We start from the raw sequence: 22,993 nt of genomic DNA, 5'->3' as shown, positions 1-22,993 counted from the left end.
TCAACAACCTTCTCAAATTTCAATTCCCTATTAAAACCTAATTCCGTTTTAATGGGCACTTTTTTCTTTTATTTCTAATTTTGACTTCCAATGATTCACTTCCTGCTAAAGAGCCCCCTGGTGGTTGAACAAAAATCCACATATAAGCGGCTTATAGTCCGGAGAATACAGTATATTAAAAAAAATCTGAATGCTCACTGGTATTGTTCAGGGGGCCGGACCAAATGTGGAGGCGGGCCGGATCCGGCCCGTGGGCCGTAGTTTGGGGATCACTGCTCTACAGGAACATGCCAATACAATGTTCGGTTCGACTAAAGTATCACAATCACACTTAGGGTTAAATAAGATCTGTTTGACTTCAACAAACACTTTATACTTTTTATTGTAAAGCCCATTTGCTCTAACCATTGATGTGAATCACATTTAAAATAACTCGCTGTGAACAAAGTGAGAATACGACTCAGATCGGTGGGAAGCACCTGACTGATGGCCGCTGAATGTGGTGGGTGGGTCGGTGGTCTTCCATCTCGACGGCACCAAGAGGAAAGCAAAGAACAGTGCATATTATTTTATCAAGGTTATGCTCCAGTTGCTCCAAAGAAAGAAAGAACAGGCTAAAGGCTCAACGTCTTTGCAAAAGTCCTAAAAGAAGCAAAATAAAATGTTTGTATATTTTGAGGGGCTTCTTAAGTCTGCAAACATTTCCAAAGGGATTTTTATACCCTGTAGGAGTTTAGTTCTTTTATTTCAAGCTGACTCTTTGTTTTGGTTCTGTGACACAGTTTAGCGATACTAAGACATAGTGCACTGTGCTGACATCACGGAAATGCTAATGTTCACAGAGGATGAATGTTTCCATAGAACAAGAGTGGCCCTTTGTTTCTAAAGTGGCCTGAAAAGCAGGACAAGACAGAAAAAAATCACAACTTTAGAGCGGGACCTTCATAAATTCACCTACTGCTAAAGCAAATAAATGGCTAATGTGTGCTTGGATGTCTCCAAAAAAAAAAAAACTTTATTTTTTTTATTGCTTTTACTATAGACACACTAGTAAAGGCTTATTAGGCACACAGCAACTTAAAATGTAAATTATAAATTGACTAAATCTGAAACTGGGGATACTGTTAAAAAGAGCAATTAGATACTAAGGTGAGTTTTTTTCACTCTACTTAAATAAATGTACTCAAATTTAAGCTACGGTTAATCCAACTGTTGCATTGTAAGGTTCTGCTACTGCAATAATACATTTATTTATGTCAAGGCTTTTCCACCTGTGCTGTTGTGCTTTTCCTGACTCTGTCCATTTGTTGATTCTATAATTCACTGATCAAGAGATTGTGTGGAATGTTCTGAAGCATAAACATTCACCTACAATACCAATAAAAATAACTTTGAAAAAGAAAAAAAGTTGTACAAAACGCTTAAGGACGCTAGTGCAATTAAAAATGCAGAGCTCTGCAGCAAAGAAAAAACATGACATATCCATCGCTTCAAAAAGCACCGAGGTCTCCAGAGGAACTTCCGTAAAACATTGCACTAAAAATTAATCTCATCTCCAAACAATCTCCAACAGAGAGAAATAATGATATTATAATCATCCCCAAATTAGAGGCATTAGAGCCTGAGAGGATGCTGATGAGTTCATCATTTGGGTCTGTGTGGGATAGAGGCTAATAACGCACAGTGTTAGGTAAAAATCTGCTCCGTGAAACCCATTATTACCCCGAGAGCCGCGTTTCATCGGCACAAAATCATGCCGATGCATGGCAAATGAGACGGCAACAGGGGCACGGCGCCAAAAAGAGAAAGGAGGAAGAAGTACTATCGCCATCTCTAATTATGCCGCAGCAATAAACCTAATGAAAACGCTGATGTATTTTTGTTTTTTTGGCTTTTGTTTTTTACTGATGTGGTGAAAACTGAGCATCTGATTGCTGACATTTGGTGTTGTTTTTTTTTTTTTTTTGCTTTCCTGGATCATTTCCGGATTTGATCTTTATTTACTGGTGAGGATTATGAAGGAAATGATCAAAAGCAAACACTAAATAATCCACAAATTGATGACGGGGGGCATGATCCCAAAAACTACAGATAATACAGTGCATTGCAAAATGATCATAACATCTTTACATTTTCCAATAGCGCAACCAAAAATTATTTAATTGAGATGTGCTGCAAATAAGAGACACAAGGCAGCATAATTTTAAATTGGAAGTAAAAAGAGACGCATGGTTTTCTGAAAAGAAAAAAAAAAACATGCAAGGTGCGCCTCCGTCTTACACTTGATCATACACTAAGTGAATGGTCATAATGATATGACTGATCGGGATGCATACGGGGAACCGAAGAGAACGGAGGAAAGGACGGGGAAAAAGGAGCAAAAGAGGTGGGATATTGTTGTGGGACCACCTGGGGAATGTTTACAGAATCTAATAACTCTAAATGTCATCACTTTATTGGATTTATGGATGGATGTGTCTTTTCCTCACTGCTGCGCTCTTTCCATCATTCTCTCTCTTTTTATTACTTCCACAGTCACACTACCACACGGCATCCAGTCCACAGAAAGCTGAAATAGGGGGGAAGAAGCAATCACCCAACCCTCAAAATTCATATTAATGCTTTTCGAGCTGAAGTCTATTATTCTAAACCATGTTGTTTTGATGCATGGCGTGAACATGCAAACATAAACCGAATTCATCACAGACGGCTTACTTATCTGATTATGTTCTTGTATGATTCACATCTTTAACTGGAGGTTGAACAAAAGTGCCTGTCGTTGAATATTTTACTAAAGGACTCCATCTTTACAAAATACAAGTCATAAAAATATTGATTATTTTTTGTCACAAGAAACAGTAAATACTTACTCTGCAAGTCATTATACAGGCGCAGGAATAGTAAAATTGCTTCTTTTTTTTTTTTTATTCAGTGCCTTGCAAAAAAACATTCCTGCCCCTTGACTTTATCTCATACCACCAACAAAACAGAGACGTAATTAATTCAGGAGGTAAGAGTTCTTTCTTTTTTTTAACAATAACAACCTGTAATCATTTGGCATCCATTCGTGTTAAGCCCCCTAAAATCCATTTGGGGGAATTCTGATTCAGATGAGGCAACTCTGAAACTTTCAAAGCATGCTCATTTATTAAAATGACTTTCCATCTAATCTGACAGATATGGAGTTACTTTCCCAGGAAGAACAAGGAGCAACCTTTCAGATCTTTTAATTATTAGTATTATTATTATTTTTGAAAACCATCTTTTTGTCACATGAAAGCCCTAAAAAAATATGGCGAGGTGTGGAAATGTAATCTGCAAAGATGTGAAAAAGTTCAAGAGGTTTTAATGATGTCCCTACAAAAAAAACAAAAAAACAAACCTACGTCAACAAGGAAGCCATTTGCGCATATTCCTTCTCCAGTCTGTGAATGAATTTGTGGAAATATCTTGGTGAATTTCACTATTAAACAATAAAAAAATCATTCTATTTCACAACTCAAGTTTTATTTAAACGACTCTAAAGCCTTAAAAATAAAAATAAAAAAGCCAGATAAATATTAATTAGAAGTGATCTTTCATTTTTCAGACTGCAAAGCATTCAAAATGAACGCTGCAAATTACTCTATGGTTTCAATGATGGTTCTCAAACGCACTGCTTGTTAAAATTACTGCATCCACAAGTGGCTGGTGCCCTTCTCCAGTGGTCAGCAGCTGAAAGGTGGTTCACTCTGGATTGGTCACCATCACATAATATACTGCACACTGGGACACCAACATTGCATTTTAATGGATATAGTAAGGTTCAGCTGGCTAACTAGTTAGAATATAAGCTACCAACACTTTAAAACCACTAAAAACTTGATGTACTATTATGTGTTAAATTTAATCAGGAGTGAAAATATCTGTTATTTTTTAAATAAAAACAGCGAATGCTAAACATTTTTGTTTTTAGTTTTTGAATCAACTTCCCGTGATATCATGACATTTTTAATTAATTCTATAATACCAGCAGGACATATCATCCTTTTCTAGGTGTCACTACTAGTTGGTTTAATGTACAGATCTCTACCATCACCCTCCATCATCCATCTTACCACCCAGATTTTTTTGTTGTTCTTTGGTTGTTTTTTGGGGTTTTTTTTTTCAAACAACAGTAAAAATACAGCTGGTCATAAAGAGATACTGCTCTTACATAGGTGATCAAATAAATCTGATCCTGTTGCTGTCTTTGAACATCCAGACCTGGTGTCCATTACAAAAAAAAGGGCTTCCTTTTTACTGCAGCATTCTTTCCACAAGTCATTTCCGAGGACCTGCCGCTGTTACCAGAACACACAAAACACACGCCGAGTGAGATCTCTCAGTCTCCAATTATGAGATCAAACTATGCCTAATTACCTTGCATAGCAATAAGCGATACGGTGCATGATGGAATGGAGAGGGAAGCATCAGAAAAATGAGAGCAAGAGTTCCCATTTAATATTTATGACTTACAACAATGCTGCTTGTACTTTGTGGAAAGCCTAAGGATCAATTCCACCTTTTGTCTACTGATAGCAACACTGCAATGTCCAGGCCAGGGACAATGCTGCTGTAAACCAGCAATCCTTTATGCTGCATCAAATCCAGTAAGGAGGATTACTCAGATGGAGGGAGCAAGATCGACACGGACACAGTAACCTCCACTAGTGCACCATCCAAAGATAATATTTTATAACTGCAAACGTCTAGGAAAACCTCTTTGCATTCATAAAGGGAATCTTAATCAGTCTGAACAAGTTGAGGGCAAAAGTTGAACAGTGCCATTTGAGTTTCTGCCCGTGTCCTGTCTGCTGCTATCGGATTCCCTCAAGCTGACCATATAACCTTTAAATACAGTGTTTAGCTGCGACATAACACAATAGATTGTCTAGTTGAATTAGTTGTTCTTCTGTCAAAGGCAATCATGTCAACACATGTGCATAAGGTCATTGCACACCTGCCACCTACTTCGGACAAACATCAGCGTGCTAGCAGAGTTACCAACCTGTCCACCTGAAGCAGAGGGTTCGATACACAAGGCTGCCTTGCAGGGATTCTACCTCAGCCTTTCATTCATCCAAATAGACTGGTTTCCAGGCTAATAGACTGCACTCACCGTTCGGATGCCACTGGAGTCTGAAGCTTCTGTCCGATACAACCCAGACGATGAGGGCGTCAGCATTGGTGTACCACAGGGCTGTGTACTAGACCACCACCGCAACCGAGCTCAACACCATAAAAAAGGTTTCCCAACCGCGCTACAGTGGTTAGTGTGATCTTTGGCAGAGATGACTTGGCTTACATTGAGGAGGCAGAGCTGCTACCCATGCAATGAAGTGATGAAACCAAGTGGTTATTATCTTCAGTTAAAAAATGAAACAAAATTGGATGTGCTGTGGGGGCGCAGGGGTTAAGCACAACCCACATATGGAGGCCTCAGTCCTCGACACAGCTGTCGCAGGTTCGATTCCCGGCCCTGGTGACCTTTGCCCTGGTGACCTTTGCTGCATGTCTCCCCTTTCTCTCATTACCCAGTTTCCTATCAATTAACTATCAAATAAAGACCACTAGAGCAAAAAAAAAATCTTAAAAAAACAAAAAGAAACAAAATGCCCCTCCCTTATCAGGACAAGCTATGAGAATATTGTCTAACCATTACGGCTTCAGAGTGAGGATAGAAACGCAACTCTTAAGAAAGAAAATGTCTTTCAGTAACTGCTCATCAGCTTTATAGAACTTCAGACGAAATATTAGCAAAGGCGATAAAATAACAAATGTTTGAGCCTATTGCCCTCAGGTAATTAGTACCATATAAACATCAACATCCTTATTGTATAATTTGCAAAGATGGTAAAAGTTCTGTCCACACATAAAAACTCACTTTTATCATTTTAGTGGATACTATAATCAAAATAAAAATGTTTAAAAATGCACAAATTATCACCAAAAACACTTAGAAAATTGATCTTGCACAATTTTAGAGCAGATTAAAAAATTAACCAAACCGCCCTCAAAACTTCCTGATTATATCTCATAGACCTATATTTGTCTGATTACAAACACTCCAAATGAACGGGGTGAGAAAATTAGTGTTTGCGAGCTCTTTCCCTGTGTTGCTGCTTTGTTTTGCTGCAGATAAGTGCGCCTGCCGAGAGACCAGGCCCTGATTAATACAGATGAATTTTTCATTCTGAGTGTGCAGCTGCTCCTCCGCAGCGTGTCCAGCTTTTGAGCCTCCTTCAGGCTACCTGGCCTCAGAATATCATTGCGGCAAATGCCACACGCAGTCGAAATCACGTCTGGTGTGTCGACACCCGAGGCCATGTGCTCCGCTTCCTTCAAAACAATTAAAGTAAAACGATTGCAGCTACACGGCTTAAGGACAAGTGACGCATCCTTGACAGTCATGGCCGCGCACTTGCACACGTGTAGACCGTCGCGATGAGAGATTCCTTCTCTACTCGCTTTCCCTTCCCCTCCTGTATCTCATCATCTCCGAGTTTCCAGGTTTTTCCAGAGTCTGTCACCTTCTGCGGTGTTTGATGCCCTGCGGCGTGGCTGCTCCCAGGCTGACAGCGAGTATCACTGCCTGGTCTCACGCTGCTCTCTGTAACTCTGCATCTTCTACAAATTTATCCAATCGTCGTGCAATTTGCTTTTTACAGTTTTTTTTCTTTTTTTTCTACATCACAAAACCATTCGTTTATAAGGACACCAATCATAATGAATTTTTGCTTTTTGTGGTTAAGGTGCATGTACATATTGTGGGCGGTTCTGTGTTGGGAGAGATAAGACACCTCCAGGACATTCCAATTTCCACTCCGGTGTTTGCCTTCCTCTCTGTGTGCTTTATCAGAGAGCTGCATAAATGCTGATAGTTTGGGATGCTTTACTCACCGATAGAGAGAGGGGGAAAAAAACGATGGTTGAAACAGAAGGTTGATGAGTCCAAAACATCAGACCAGAAACAGAACGGCAAAAAAAAAGAAAGAAAGAAAAAACACAAACAAGCAAGAATTGGTGAGGAGGATGGGAAAAGACAGTGGGCAGAAAAAGCAAATGAGGTGAGCTCATTCGGTCCGACTGAAGGACAGAAAAAGCCCAAAGGACAGAAAAAGCCCACTGTGTTCCACACTTAACAGTGGCTAGTGTTCCCTTGTGATAGTCTGACAGTGACGTTAATGCCTCATTAAAAGTGGGAAGCGAGGCGGTAACTCATCTCTAAGTTTTGAAATGGAACGCCATAGAACGGCTCCTTCAAACACGGCGCTTTCTTTAATTAAACCCCGCATACGGACACCTTGGCTTTTTCCCAGAGAAGGAAGAAGGAAGGAAGGAAGGCAAGCATGAGAAAGAGACCCTCAAAAAGAGTGAGCAGGAAGTGTGATTACAGGGCAGCGATTGCTTGGACTAGAATTTGGCTTTTTTTTGCCTCATTATGCACAGTGGGAGAGAGAGGGAAATGTTAGCCAAGCAGCTGAACACCTGCAAAAATTAGCAAAGGTTAGCATCTGCTGCCAGTAAACACAGCCAGAGGCAAAAGGCTATTAAACGGCAGCTCTAGAGGCAGAGGGATCAACGGAAAGGATCAGTTCCAAAAAAATTCCCCCCCAAAAAAACAATCCTCTTTTTTTGTTTTGTTTTGTTTTTTATTCTTAACTGAATGTAAAACATGAAAATGCAACTGTTTCTATTACTACTGTTTTGTGGATGTTTTCTTATCTAGAAAATACCAAAATTAAACATACATGCATACAAACTGGAAAGACATTAAATGATGTGTGGCTGGTTTGATGCCACTGGTAGTGTATACTGCACTAAGTGGATGAAATCTACAGATAAACTATATGTTTGAATCTTTTATAGACACATCTTATTGTCCACGGAATAGGACAGTAACAGGAAGGAATTGCAGAATCATTAACTTGATGTAATTAGCCGGTCGTCTGTAGAGCTCACACTTGACATCTTGAAAGATTATGCTATTGCATTGTTTATTCATTAGAACATGCAGAGTATTTCCAACAGTTTGCCATGACAACCTCTTTTTTTTTTGTTTTGTTTTTTTAAATAGCTCTTCTCTTTAATGTGACAGCGTGACACAAGTTTACTCAATCATCCAAACCCCGGCGTAGCTATTTTGGGACGACAGCCGTTCCTAAAATACCTGCAATTGCTGAGTAAATGTTCTGTTTCTGCAATGTGTTTGAATGTTCCCAAAGGCAAAGCAAAGCCGTTTGACGCCGACATCCGAGAGTCTAGCCCTCCGCTACTGTCTTTAAATTAGTCGATCATCATGAAGTACAAAGCTCATGCATCCCCAAAACGATGTAGGAACCATGTGCATATGCAAGAACAAGCGAGGATTTACAGAAGCTTCTAGAAGGAACAAGACCTCACCTGTCATTGTCCACGCTCCTGAAGCCGGGAAGGATGTGTCTGAAGCTGGAGTTCCGGTCAAGCTTTGGTTGACTCTTGGTGCGTTTTATGGAGCCCTTCAGCCGTCGACTCAGAAAGCCCTGAAGGAGGAAGACAGTCGACAATTACAGCGTCACCGAAGTGTCGGAGATGTGGTTGAACGTGACGGCACGACAGTAAAATATGAATACAACAAACATGTATGCTCAGCATTTTAAAATCTGTGAGGCGAGGCATCATTGATAGCTGAAGGGAAATGAATAAATGTGGGGAAATGAATAAATGTGGCTCACGTCAGAGATCAGAGAATACGACCCGAACATTCAGAGCCCCAGATTTAACTCTGCTAGATAAAAGCCGAGCTCAGAGTGGAGCGGAGATAGAACTGGGGTGGAATTACAGCAAATTATGTCAGTTCAGGTAAAAGAAACCAAAAAAAAACCAGTTAATCGGTTCTAAGCTTGTCTGGGTGAAGTGGAAGGAAATTTAGTATGCGTATTTCTTCTCACATTTGCATTTCAACCCTGGCAATCTCTATGGCAACTATCAAGTGATTGAAATGAGTGATGTAGAAATGCCACGACTTTTGCCTTTTTTTTTCTTTCTTTCTTTTTTTATTTGCACAAAACGTTTCATCCACACTGTGCATTCGGACGCACTCAGCTCCGCCGTTACCCATACTCGTCAAGCTTTGGGCTGCAGCCAACAGGATTTTGAAGTGCACTCCTCAGTGGGAGACCTGGCGCTTTACTGGAGATTCTTGGACATCTCAAGTCCTTCTTCACTGCAACCAAACTGCTCATCTTTGGGTTCTTATGAGCTGAAAGAATGTTCTTTCAGGTCCAATTTCCTGGCATGTGGAGTGTTCTTTGTTTTGTAAGGTGACCACGTCAAACACGCAAAGATAATGATTTTAAACCCATGCTCTCAAGTATTTTACGAAGACCCTTGCAAAAGTATTTGTACCCATTGAACACGCATCACATTTTGTCATGTGCATTTCAAGACGACATATGAGTGAAGTGAAAGGGAAATAACATAGAATGATCTAAATTATACAACAAATGAAATAAGAATCTGAAAAGAATTGGATTTAATGTCAGGTTTCTGACTTTGCATTCTTAGAGATTTTAGTTAAGAGTTGCTTTGTGCTTAGCTTCCCTGTGTGCCTCTGCTAACGTAAAGCATTTCTACAACTTCTCCACAACTTGACCTCCGACCTGCCCGGTGTGTTTGCTCTTCACAAGGCCGTCTGTCCACTAATGTTTTAATCACAGGTGGGCTTTTTCAGTTTCCCTCATGAAGACCACGTTGCAGAAACCATTAGCTGTGAGGCTACAAAAATCTCAAATATGTAAGAGTTTCGTGTCTCGATAAAAAGCTTTTGCAAAGACCTTTTGCAGTGGTTTGTTCCACAAAGCAGAACACCAGGTTGACATTTCAGTCAGACTAAGTTGGGGAAAAAAAGCATCACATACCCTAACAGACATGCATTACCTAAAGTGCTTTAACCTTCCGTTGTCCTCATATGCGTCGCCCGTCCACATGACTGTGATGGGCAAATTGCCCAGTGAAAGAGACCTCCCTCCGCCCCGTTCGGGCCATTAGCACACTTGTGTAACAATTACCACCTACAGTATGAATAGGTCTCCCCAGGCTTCGATGGACTGGGAATAATTGGAGAGCGACTTCCTCACAGCTTGGCAGCTGATCACAGAGCAAACCTCAGCATCCCGATGAACAACACCTGTCATCAGGAGGCACTCTGGCCTGAAAACAAAGGACACTCTCATGCCAGTAACCTGAGCTTCACGCCAATAATGAGTGTGTGTATCATCGCTGTGTACCAACACAAAGTGCTGCGATTCCTAATTATTTGGTAATTTTAAAGGAAAAGATTTTTTCTATTTTCTTTTTGGGTAAGGCAGGATTACGGCGAACAAATAAACCGATATTCACAGTATTATATTTTTGCTGTTGATGTAAGTTCCTGTCCAAAGCTGCAGTGCATGAATAATAAAGCAGTGGCTACGACAGGGAGCTGAAATAATAACTTGTTTTAAATGAGGAGGATCGTGGAGAAACAAGACCGGAGCAAACAGTGCAAAGGAAGCACGGCGTCAACCCTGCATTAAGTTCAATTTGCCGCCACAGAAGTACTCCGCTTACTCAGCAACTTCAGATGCGACTCTGTGGGAGCTTGTCCAAAACTTTCAGATAGCTTCTAATAATCTGAGAATCGAGTATTCCTAAGGATTGCAGTTTTAAATCAGAAAGAGGTTTCAGTTTAGACCAACTCTATGCCAAGGAGAACTGTAACACACAACAGAATATGAACCACATTTTCCATCTTTGGAAAAATACCTTCACCTAAAGCTGTAGCATGTCTATTAGCAACAGAACTAGTGTTGCATCATTTGCGGTTTTTACACAGGAAAGGTTCGGCAGCCAAACAGCAGGAGTCGAGCCATTGCTGCTTTATTTGTGTTGTATTAGAATTTGCATAGAATTGGGTTTTGGTTGTATTGCAGTGGAATGAACTGCATAGATCTGAGTTCGATATAGGCTGATTGAGCTAGACATGTTTATGATGCTCGTTTTTAATGCCTTGAGTTGACATCTGAACTCAGCTGGTACCTTATAGATGTAACGCTGAGCTACACGGACAATAATAACCAAACAAGTTCATGAACACAGGAGTCTCAGCCACCATTACGCTGCTTTTTTTTCTTTTTTGTCTCGTTTATAAGAAAATGTGCAATTAGCAATGATTTTACTCTGTTTTTTTATTATTATTATTCTGAGGATCATCTACAAATACCATGATTATTTTACAATTCAAAAGAAAGCCATAACCTAATCCAACTTATTAAATCACAAAATGTATTGCATGATAATAAATCCCATTGAGATGACCATTAATCACTGCATAATAGTGATTCCCCCCTAGAGAATCACATAGTAACATAACTACTATTATATGACTATTAATATACATATGTAGGCTCATTAAGTGTGGGAAATGAAAAAAAAAAAACCAGCGAAGATGCAATAACACACAATGACTTTCACACTCTTCATCCCAATGCACATTCACTATACATATGGGGGACTATTATAGGAAACACCCACAGGTCAGTGATTTAGAACAATGTGAAATACGGTCACATATGAGTGGAGATCAACATTGTGACAGCAGGACTATGATGATCTCTGATTACAGCTGAACTTTCACTTTTGTCTTCATAAGAGAAATTAAATAATCCCACTGAACCCTCTGGGATCAGGATTGCTTTTGCTTTTTCATACTCAAAACTCGGACAAAAGACAACAAAAAAAAGAAAAATAGAAACAAAACAAGAAATTGCATGCATGTAATTCTTAAATAAATCCAGACTTCTATCAGCCAAAGATGTGGGAAGTAAACTGGGTTACTGGTGTTGCTGCCAATTCTGTTGGACTGTCAGATGAATGACTGGGACTGAGTCATTACATGAGTAGAGCTAAATATAGCAGCTTAAGTGGAACATTTACTCTGTCTTGTGACATCAATATATATTTATTTTTTCTTTAGGAGTGTGGGCATGTGGTTTGATTAGTAGGATCGTCTATCTAAACAAAGAAACAGAGGAGTCCTACTGAAACAAGAAGGAATCTATCAACCACCCCGCACCGCATCGGCTCCTCCATAACCATGACGAGATTAAGACCCACTGAGTTTGACTGTTTGACACGGAAGACAGAGCAGATGAAAATTTAATAACGCCCAAACACCTTTTTCTCATTTCCGCATATCACTGCTTCCGAACTTCTCGAAAGGCAAAGCGATTCCGTGCTCCTTCCCCGCAGTCCCCGGAGAGCGCGTTAGCCTGCTGTCGTCGGCATGTTTGCGGTTCACAAATTAAAACGTTGCTTCTTTTTGCATCCTCACGCGGCGAGGTGATGAATAAAACTCCCAATTCAAGCACAGAGAGGGGCATTAATGAAAGACAAATCAGAGATATGAAGCAGAGTGCGGACAGCTGTGGCCAACTTGACTTCTTTTTTTAAACAAATTCAGCATAATTCAAATCAAAACATACAAAAAAAAACATTAAAAAAAACAAAATTAATTAGGAAGGAGAAGCAGGGACAAGAAGGGACCTGAAGTCAACCCAAAAACAAAACAAATGGAGAGAAAAATGACTGACAGTGAGGGGTGACAAGCAGCAGGAGGATAAATGAAATAATTTGAGCACAACGTGGAGGTGGCAGAGCACAAGTCAGCAGAAGAAGCAACAGAACGAAACTAAGCGACGAGGAAAGCCGGGAGAAAAGTACAGCAGACGAGTGACAATGTTGGCGGCGGATAGGAGCTCAGCAGAGCGTGGAATTGGTAGCAGAGCAAAGTGAAACAAAGGATGGTCAAATGGGGCAAAGTATAGTTTTGGGCTTCACTCTGACGCGGCCTGTTATTGCTCTTTTTCTGAATAAGACGCCTATCACACCGTGCACCCTGGGACACATAACAGAAAACAACAGCAAACATAAAACAAAAAGAAGAACCCAGCTAGACTCGGCATTCTACATGTAGCACGGCTTCACAAACCCCAAAAATCTGTTCAAGGTAGCAAGTACCACACTGGTTCATATGCAGTCGCTTAACTGGCCCAGGCTTTGATTTTATGGGTTTGTGTGTGTCAATGATCTGGGGTGTTTCAAGCATTATTTGACTTTTTTGTTTGTTTGTTTGTTTGTTTGTTTGTTTGTTTGTTTGAAAAGGACTTCAGTCTAACAAACAAACCTGTAAAAAAAAACATAAAACAAAAGTACCCTTCACACAATAATGCAGACTGAGGAGAACAAAACTAACTTTGCACAATGAATGCTGAATTCCTCCGACTCTGTCTTATGTTATATTACACTCTAAGTTGGGTCTAAGTCACAATATAAGAGAAGTGGAGTAATAGGAAGTGCAAACACCATTACATGCTACAATCGCTGTTGCTATATAGAGTAACGTCGAGTATGACTGGCAGCCGGGAGGAGATAAATGTAACCAAAAATAAAAAATAAAAAGGAAGACAATGAGGAATAAAAAGTGTATTGTGCACCTGTCAATTTGCAAATAAAAAAAACTAGACTTGAGGTTACTGTTTCCCATGCTTATGTGAATCTCAACAAGCTGTTTACTTATTCCACATTTCGGCGGCTGACAGCAAAGAGGCAGGGTGGGATGTCATAAACCAATTCAACATGAGCATACCGCACGGAGGGGCACCTGCTTCTCAACAGCCTGTCTGTCTTTTCTTATTGCGCTCACTCCTAAACAGGGAATCTGACGGGCTCCAGAAATATTGTATCAATATTTTACTGCCCTATCTTGTTTGCAGCTTAACCTCTAGACTGTGCAAGTGTGTGTGTTGCGTGTGTGTGCGGGTTTGTGTGTGTGTGTGCGTGTGTATGCGGATGTTACAACCCACCCCAAAAGCTTGATTGCAATCTCAGGCTGTCCGAGTTCATTAAATCAGCACTTAAAGGAGTTCAGCTGGGCTTTATTGCGGGGCCTCGTTTTTGTCATGAAATTAAAGCAAATGCTTTGCAACCAGTTAATTCTATTCCCTCGGCTCGCTGGTTCCCGGCCGCCCTTAATGCGGCCTGATAGAATCAGAGCCGGGACAATCAGCGAGGTTTTCTTTGCTTCTACTGTCACATCTTGTATTCTCCTTTAGCATAAATGGATAAAACCAGAGGACGTACCTTCCCAATTAGACCTTTCTGCTATTTATTGGAGAGAAAACGGGAGGTAGAAGGAGAATCAGTTCAGTCACCCAGGATAAGTGAAGCAAAAGAAACTGTAACTTCTATTTTAACTCTTTATCTGCTTTTAACAGACACTTTGAAAAGATTTCAATTTTTGTGGTTTACGGTTCTGATGAAATAAGAGTATTCGAGAACAATAGAGGCGTGCGTGTGTGTATGTGCGTGCGTGCGTGTGTGTGTGTGTGTGTGTGTGTGTGCGTGAGCGTGTGTGTTTGCAGATACGAAACCCAGTCCCTCCAAACGCAAGACAGAAAAAGATTTTGACGGATTTAGCTCGAGGCCTTAGAAGGAGTGCTTTAGAGATCATTATAACTCTTGTTGTCAGAGTGTGAAAGTTTGTTTCTGGAATAAAGAGGAATGACGAGGAACAGTGGCCATTCACTCAACATCCTTACTAACCATGACCTACAGCTCTGGAAAAAAAAAAAAAGAATCCTCTGCACCGAATCCCATTGGAAACCTCCTGGTTATTCCACCAAATATTGATTTATAAACTCTTCATGAGTTAAACATTAGTATTGTTGTTTCAAAATGAATATCAATTTGTTTTCTTTGCATTATTTGAGGTCTGAAAGAACTACATCTTTTTCATTGTTTTGACCATTTGTCATTTTCTGCAAATAAATACAAAATTTTACTCAAACATATACCTATAAAAAGTAAAATCAGAGAAACTGATCATATTAAGTGGCCTCCTATTTATTTTTTTCCAGAGTTGTATGTGGACGACACCTGAAAGTGTCATGGTTTGATTGCTGATGCAATACCGCTACATACCACTAGGGGGAAGCATATGGGAAAGGAGCACACAGGAAAAGTTGAACCATCTTCAAGAGAATTATGTTAACTTTGGGCAGGAATCAGTTGTTTAAGCTCATCAATATTAGGCTCACGGCTTGGGGTCAAGAGGTCATGTGACTGAGGGTGACTGTGCAGCAGATCGCTTCCAACTTTCCTTTCCCTGAGAAGCCCAGGAAGCCGCTTCAGAGGCAGCTAATCAATAAGTCAGCCCTTCCATCTGACCCTTTACCTCTCTTACAAGCCTGCAGTTCTTTGTTTCTTTTCATAAGCGCTCGTTAATTCCTGTTGAAATCAAGATCAAACAAAGACTCTGCTCGCATGTCTCTCTACAGGGGATCAATAAGATCCAGAAAGGACTGAGACAAAATGTAACACAAGTGGCAAAGCTGCTGCATGTTCTATTAAGAAGGAGTCCACATCAATTATAGTCCATAACAACTTCCAAAAAAGCCTTTAAAACACTTGCTTTTTTTCCTGTTGTAATGGATACCGTCATATCTTTTGGCTGCCAATTTAGTCCATTCCTGTATTCATTTATCCTGTGTAAACTAAGGAGGTGACATGGAGTTTACATGTTTATGAGAAACAAACGTCGTCGCTCCGCTGGCCTGACTTTGAGCGGTTTACACTTCACCTCCGGGTTGCCATCTCCCCACTTGTTAAATATTAATTGAAATATGCGATGCTAATTGCTAATTATCTTTAAATTGATGACTCATGGCAGAATTTTTTGCTTCATTAAGTGGCTGTTTATCTATTGAATTAAACATGACAGAGCGTTACAGCGGGCTGATGGACAAAAAAAAAGAAAAAGCAAGAGAGGGGGAAAATAAAAAGAGTGCACTCTATTTATGTTTGACAGTGGAAATGGGAATCTGTGTGGGAACTTAAGTGACTGAGCTTAAATAAAGCTTATCATGTAGGCTGAAAAAAAAAACCCAACAACAATAGAGGCCTGAGTGATGGAGGCAAACCAAATGTGTGCTGTGATGTCATAGTTCGAAAGACTTTTGATTCGAGTTCATCTGGACATTAAAACGGCCTTCTAAAATATCAATCTATGAGATAAAAAAAATCTAACAGGTAACAGAGAGACAGAGAGAGGACGGTTGGTAGATTTTAAAAAAAGCAGCACTCACAGTACTCACGGTGACTCTGAAAGGGGTGGCGGCGGTGGAGGTGGTTTCCATGGCGGTGGCGTTCTTGTCCGAGGAGCCTGGCATGCTGCGGCGGCGTCCCGTCCTCTCCGGAGGAGACTCTGAAGACACAAAGAAGGTTTTTATTTATTTTTTTATTTTTTTATCCTTAACAATTTTTAAAGCTGGCTCAATTTCTTTGAAAGTACATTTTAATGACTTCTTTGATTTCTGTGAAAAACATCTGAAAAGGAAAAGATGGCAATTAGCAAACTACAGCAAATCTTTTAAAGACACAGTGGATTCATTTATGTATTTAAAAGCAGCATTTTAGTTTTAAGTGTAATAAAGCTTTCATAATCCTAGCATTAATCCAACTACATGCTATTCTTTTTTTTAATTTTGTATTTAAAGATTGAAGTGGCTTTGATATTGTTGCGTAAACTAATTAGGAAAAAGAAACAACAAGTTCAGTAAATATACAAGTTTTTAAGCTTCAGCTTCCATCTTCAGTCACAAAGAAAGATTCGGTCATTTCAATCGAAGTATTTTAATATCAAACAGAATTAATTTTTTTTCCTAAACGTTTGTAGAACATTCTAATGCATGAATTAACATTTTTATGAGGCATGATCAAATATTTATTTGATATCCACTCAAGAGGACAACATGCATTCAGGTATGCATAAGAAATCATTTACTGAGAGGAATATACATAATTGCATAATAGATTTTGTACTTTTTCCAGAAGAATGAACCGTAGTTGAACACTGCTGCCGTGCATCATGGGTCATGTAGTTACAGCACAGCCTAACAATGTATGGATTTATTGGTCCGAACTACAGCATGTAGCCATCTGCGATTTGATGCCTAACTCTGGAACCTGTGCTGCATGTTTTACCCCCCCCTTCTCTTTCTCTGGTTCTCTGTCCATTTTCTGTCTGAATATTGTGGAAAAAGCTCTAAAAGCACCACAAAATAAAAGTGAAAAGGAAGAGTTCTTAAGGTTGTGCGGAAACTCTGCAAAGAGCTTGTCCTTTTGTTGGCTTGAGAGGATTTTTGCTCTTCAAACTCCCCACTGATGTGACATCCTCCGTTCAGGACTATCTGAAGAATTGCCATTGCCAGACAAAAAGAAATAAACAACAAACAGTGAGGAAAAAGTATACAAAAATTCGAAGAGGGTGTCGAGCTGCGACCCGAGCAGACAGATGTAGCCAGAAGCCTGAGCGTTACGCACCTGGGTATTGAAAAGAGAGTTGGCAACGCTTCACAAGGTAACTTTTATGGTATTGTTTGTTTGGCTGTCTGATTTCATTTCTGCAGTCCAACTTATGTTGTACATGTCTTTGTACAACAAAAGTAAAAAAAAAATAAAAAAAAAGTGTACAGTTTTAGTATCAAATAGTTGGACATGATACTTTCCAGTTTTTTGCAAAAACTTTTCCAAACCATCTGGACGAACATGTGTTTCTATATTACAGTTTGTTAGTCACACATTCTCTTTCTGAAACGGTTCTGTCAGCAAGATGTAGGAAAAAGGAAATATTCAGAAAATAAAGATAAAAAAAATAGGAAAAAGGCTCAAATAAAAACAACAACATGGTGTCTGACCATTATGAATGTGTCCTGAGAGCGTCCAGGAGACACGGGGAGGTAGGTGCGTGCATGCGTGTATGTGTGTGCAGGGAAGCTACAGATCTGGACATGCCAATGAGGAATGTTACAGTCATCCAACATGCAAGTCTTCACATATTTCAGTTATCTCTGCTGCCTTCTGAAAGAAAAAAATAAGAAAAAAAAACACACACAAGCATCGCAATATTTCAAATGTTTGCCTCGCTTAATTTGTATTAAAATACATCTAAATAAAAGTGCAGAATCACAGCCACAAGTTTTGATATGGTGATAAAGTCTGTCCACATTAAAGTCTTCTCGCATGGCCACAGCATCAATCAGGCGACGTTACATCATTTCAAATACGTTTTGAGCAGTCAGAAAACACAGAGTGAATTAATGTTGCAGTGTGTGAGGAGGGCATGTTAGTGTGTTATTAATATATCCTTATTATATAACAAATCCTCGCGCACACGGACACGTTAAAACGCACGGCGTAATCTTTTGGCTTTAGGAGGCGTTACGCTGGCTTTCGTTTATTTCTTGCAGACTTACAGTAACGCCACCTGCCAAGATCATACAAATTCACGGCTATGAGTTGGTACGAAACCGCTGAAATCTTTGTGGATTCCCCATTTTATCACAGGGCAAAATAAAAATGACAGTTAGGAAAATGTGTCATCTTGTAGATTCTTAACTGCCGTTACTGTTGCAGCGCTTTAACTGGACCCCGGCTGTAATGCAACATGTTCTGTCATGTAGCAACCACAACTTTCAGTGTGTTTTTGTGGGCATGGCATGGCCGCACCTACCAGGGCATTCCCATCCACTTAAACTGACAAGCCGGGCAGAGAGAGCAATAATCAAGGAAGCAGCTAAGTGAGCCCTGGCAACTCTGGAGGAGCTGCACAGATCCACGGCTTGGGTGAAAGCAGATCAGTTTATTAAACATTTCTCAGTCCAGAAACGTATATTTATCTATTATCTGCTGTCTCCCAGGCAGCAGATAATTTTAACTTCAGGTAAAGAGCAGGCAAAGTACAAATCCATACATTATTCTCAATGCAAATACAGATAAAATGAGAGATGATACTCTGTAGTATTTGTTTTTATTTACTTTTTTTTTTTTAATTTAGCATGCTGAGGCGTCTGAATAATCTTAATTTGTTCCGCCTCTGTACGGAGGATTTGAATTTACGATGTAAGAGGTTGGAAAGAGGACATTTACGACTTAATGTAGCACGACAAAAACTCAGGAGTTGGTAATAATTACCTAAGAGTTTATTACAACGGATTTGGATGTTACATTTTTTGCGAAGTCTCCTCTGAAATCAAAGTCAGGCGCTGAGGAGGGTGAACCCCATCAAAACAAAATCCATCTTTATCTTCAGTCACGGCGCACAGCTCACAGGCGATTGCATTCCTGTCGCATTCCTCCTCGCAAACCAACAACTACGGTGGGCACTGAGACTTCCGCTGCCATGACAACAAGACTTTTTAATCCTTTCAAATCAAAAACTCATTCAAGAGCAAATACGGCTGATTAAGGTAATTATCAGCCCTGACGGAGGAAAGTCTGCTATGCAAATTCTCACACTCGGCTTTCAGCAAACTCCCCCCTCTGGGGGCTTCATTTGGCAACAGCAGAAAACTCCCTGCTTGTGCACAGCTGGCTGCTGTTGCCACGCAAAGGCAAACCAAACACATAAGCGCACATCATGGAGCTGTAAAAAAAAAAAGGACTGCTGAGTGCAATCGCGATACACGTTTCCACATGCTCCGGCCATCTGACTGCAATAAATTTCCGCAAATGTACGGAAAATTGCCGCTGCTGTGTGAGGCGCTCCCGTTGTCGACTCAGACAGCCACCCAGACAGACAGACAGAGACAGACAGACTCGTTCTCAATAAAAACCTAAATTAAAACGCAACGTCTAATGTGACTCCTGGGGAAAACCATCAAGGAGTTTGTTTTGTCGAACACGAGGGGTTTGATCTCAGGGAACATTTCCTGTTTATGGAGGGGTGTGTGTGTGTGCGCGCGTGTGTTTGTGTGTGTGTGTGCGCGTGTGCGTGCGCGCTCGTGTGTGTGTGTAGCAGTTGTGTGCGGCCTTCAGATCTCAGATGGAGTGTGTGTGTGTGTGTTTAGAGCACATCTGCAGTTTAAAAGGGTCAGTGTGTCCACAGGCAGCTGTTGTTGTCGTGGAAATTCCAAGCATGATAGCCTTCAGATCGTTTACTGGATGCTCCCAGTCAATCCTTCCCGTCGTTTCCCTGATCTTACAATTGCTATTCTCCTTCAGTTGAATCAATTTTTCCTCCTGCTTTAATTTTTCCTCCTGCCCCTGTCCCACACAAACACAGGCGTCCTGCAAACAAAACTAGTCCAGCTACCCTTCATCTCTATGCGTTTTTGGAATGGAAAAACTCAGGGAAAAAAAAGTTCATTTTGGGATTCCTAACAATGGGAGACGTCTGGGATTTCCCTCTGATTCGTTTCTTCAAAAACCGGATGTTACATTCATTTAATCTATTGATGATGTCAGCTTTATTGCCACCTATTGCTTTTAACCGGCATACCAGCACTGCTGTTGTGCTTTTTTCTTCCGCATAGAGACATATATATTTTTAAACATGGATAAGTGCATTTTGGGAGTGTGAAAAGTGTTGCTTTTACTCTCTAACGCTGCACATTAGAGTCTCTGCCTTTCAGAAACGGCTACTGCAAAACCTTTCAGCCTCCTACAGGCTTTTTGGTTGATGGAACTGAAAAGGGCATGTATCGCGTTTGGTAAAAAGAAAAAAAACAACAAAAAAAAAAACATGGTGGCAGAGAAGCCTGGGAATTAAGCCTGTGCGGACTCACTTTTAAAGAACATCTGACACTCTTTCTCCGAAGAAAATATTCACCTCCCTGCTGGGTTATATATTTCTAAATTAGGTATGAAGATGGTAGCAGCAGGTGGCTAAAATAGCTTAGCAGCCCGAATGCTGGAGGGGCAACAATCTTTATGCTAATCTGAGCTCACCGCCTGCTGTTTCCAGCTTCATATTTAATGTGATGACTTGTTTTGATATTCTGTTGAAAGAGAGGTGAGTAGGAACATTTCTCTAAAAGCCTCAAAGAGAGTTTAGGCTGGCGATCCACTCCGGAGTGAAGGTAAAGCGTTTTTTTTTTTCTTATGCAAAGTTGTAATTTTCAATTTAAATTCAGTAATATACTACAGGTCAGAGAGTGTATATCCTGAGGACTTCCTAAAAGGATGTTCTCCGCCAAGAGACTAAAACCATCAAAACTCTTCCTCTCATGTCTGAGCAGGACTTGCACTCGTTCTGACTGCTAAAAAGATAAAAGAATATATCCTCATTCAGAAACGCGTGCGGAAGCTCTCGTGTTCATCGCTTCGGTCCCATACGTGGCAACGTGTTAAAAGTAATGTAACACACACCTCCGATATCATAAATTAAAGGGTAAAAATGTTTTACCCTTTAACAATTTTGCATGATGACTTCCCTTTTGATTCTGTCAAAGAGATGTGCTATTTGCTCATAAATGTGCTGCTGAGAAAACATGCTGGTGTGTCTCTTTGAATTCTGCTTTTTTTTTCATCCTTTTTCACTTAAGGTGCTGGTTGTGCTAAAAGGCTTTGAGATAAAGGGTGAAATTGAGAGGTGGCTGTAACCAAGATGTTGGTGGCGTTCAATCTTAACACACTGTCATTTAGAAAAGAACATTAACTAGCTACTCTTTGCAGTACATGCTTGGTTGATTTTTTTGGATTTTTCTTTTCATGCATCTCAAAGGGAAAAAAATAATAATAAATAAATTGAGTTGAACCAGAATTGTATCACATTTTCTTGTGCTGGTTAATAACTCCTTTGGGTTTTGTTGTGATTCCAGGATGCGGAAAACTACACCGTAGCTTCAGTAGACGTTAACGATTTGTATCTTTATTAAAATTCCTTGGCCTCCTGCAAGAGTTCAGGATGTAAGACATCTAAAAACACAAATACTTTCATCATCGTAGAATCAGAGTGCAGCCAAATAGCAATTTAGTCTTTTAACTGGTTGGCAATTAGCACACCAGCTATTACATAAAAATGGGATTTCAAAATAACTTTGTAATGAACCCCAATGGAGAAAGCACAATCATCGCCCCGGCCGCATACACTTGAACTCTTGAGAAGGCCTTGATGTTGTTTTCTTTTTGAGTGACTGTACAACCAACCAACCAACCAACCCACCAGATCACAAGAAAAAGCGAATTGGAGTTATGTTATACCAAAAACAGTCCAGGTAAGACACCCTGACACCACATCTTTATTCCTGCTGACTCAGCCCGCGCCACACACCGACATCCTGTCAGATAGCCAGTTGTGGAACAATAGAAGGGCAGAATGTCAAACAAGCCTGAACCTGACAACATAAAACAAAAGGGGTAACGGTGAGAGTTGTGATGTGTTGTTTCCATGACTTCACCACAGCTTTTTAAATGAAACGGCAGACAGAACCATCCTGCGATGACATAAAACTGATTCAGTTTCTCAAAACATAATATGTTGTTTTCTCTTAGTTATTAACTTATTTCAACTTTTAATATGTCCAATCTTATTTTGTTTCTCTTTTTTATTTCATTTCATGTCTTTATACTTTAAGTGGTCAGTGTTTATTTTTTCTCCACATTGCAATACATTGTTTGTTTTTATTTTTGTTTTTTTCCCCCAGCAGTCCCTCATTAACTCCAACAGGAAGTGTCAAGCACTTCAACTGCTAATTAATTCATCGTGTTCATCAGCTGTAAACCATTTCTGGTTGCCAGTGGAAATCTTTAAAAGAGCATTTAACAGTTTACCATCATGTGGTGAGATCAAACAAGAGCTAAAAGTGCAATAAAGTCCTCCTGAGCCTAATTGACCAACACAGCCGATGAGAAACGCTAAGCTGTGGTTGTAGATTAAATGTGATATCTATTACTAAGGCAGAAAAAAAAAATGAAATTGAACGTTTGAGCACAGACTTGTGTCATCAGCAGCAGTGTGACTCTGCATTTCAAGATGTCTGTCCCCTCAGGACAGAAAGATGACATCCACAGAGCATGCTGACTGGAACAATGAAATGTGCAGGAAAAAAATATAAAAATAAAAATAAAATCACAGGCTGTCAGGTTGTGTTTACCCCGTTCTCTCTACCTGGGT

General features: G+C 40.1%; 1 protein-coding gene across 6 annotated transcripts in view; it reads right to left on the bottom strand.

The window, feature by feature from the left end:
* dab2ipb (DAB2 interacting protein b) overlaps positions 1-22,993 on the bottom strand; it is a 170,645-nt gene that overhangs the window by 72,923 nt on the left and 74,729 nt on the right. For 4 of the 6 annotated variants that reach the window (XM_008423607.3, XM_008423610.3, XM_008423611.3 and 1 more), the window contains 2 exons: positions 16,185-16,303; positions 8,425-8,543 (listed from right to left, as the gene is read on the bottom strand). In XM_008423607.3, coding sequence (XP_008421829.2) covers positions 8,425-8,543; positions 16,185-16,303 — 238 coding nt within the window. The remainder of the gene's footprint in view (positions 1-8,424; positions 8,544-16,184; positions 16,304-22,993) is intronic. The other 2 variants (XM_008423606.3, XM_008423609.3) reach the window with 1 other exon arrangement.

Source organism: Poecilia reticulata, chromosome 12 (genome assembly GCF_904066995.2).
Source record: "Poecilia reticulata chromosome 12, P_reticulata-male-v2, whole genome shotgun sequence".
NCBI classification, from domain to species: domain Eukaryota; kingdom Metazoa; phylum Chordata; class Actinopteri; order Cyprinodontiformes; family Poeciliidae; genus Poecilia; species Poecilia reticulata.
The sequence above is the reverse complement of the archived record's forward strand: the minus strand, read 5'-3'. Positions and strand labels throughout refer to the sequence as shown.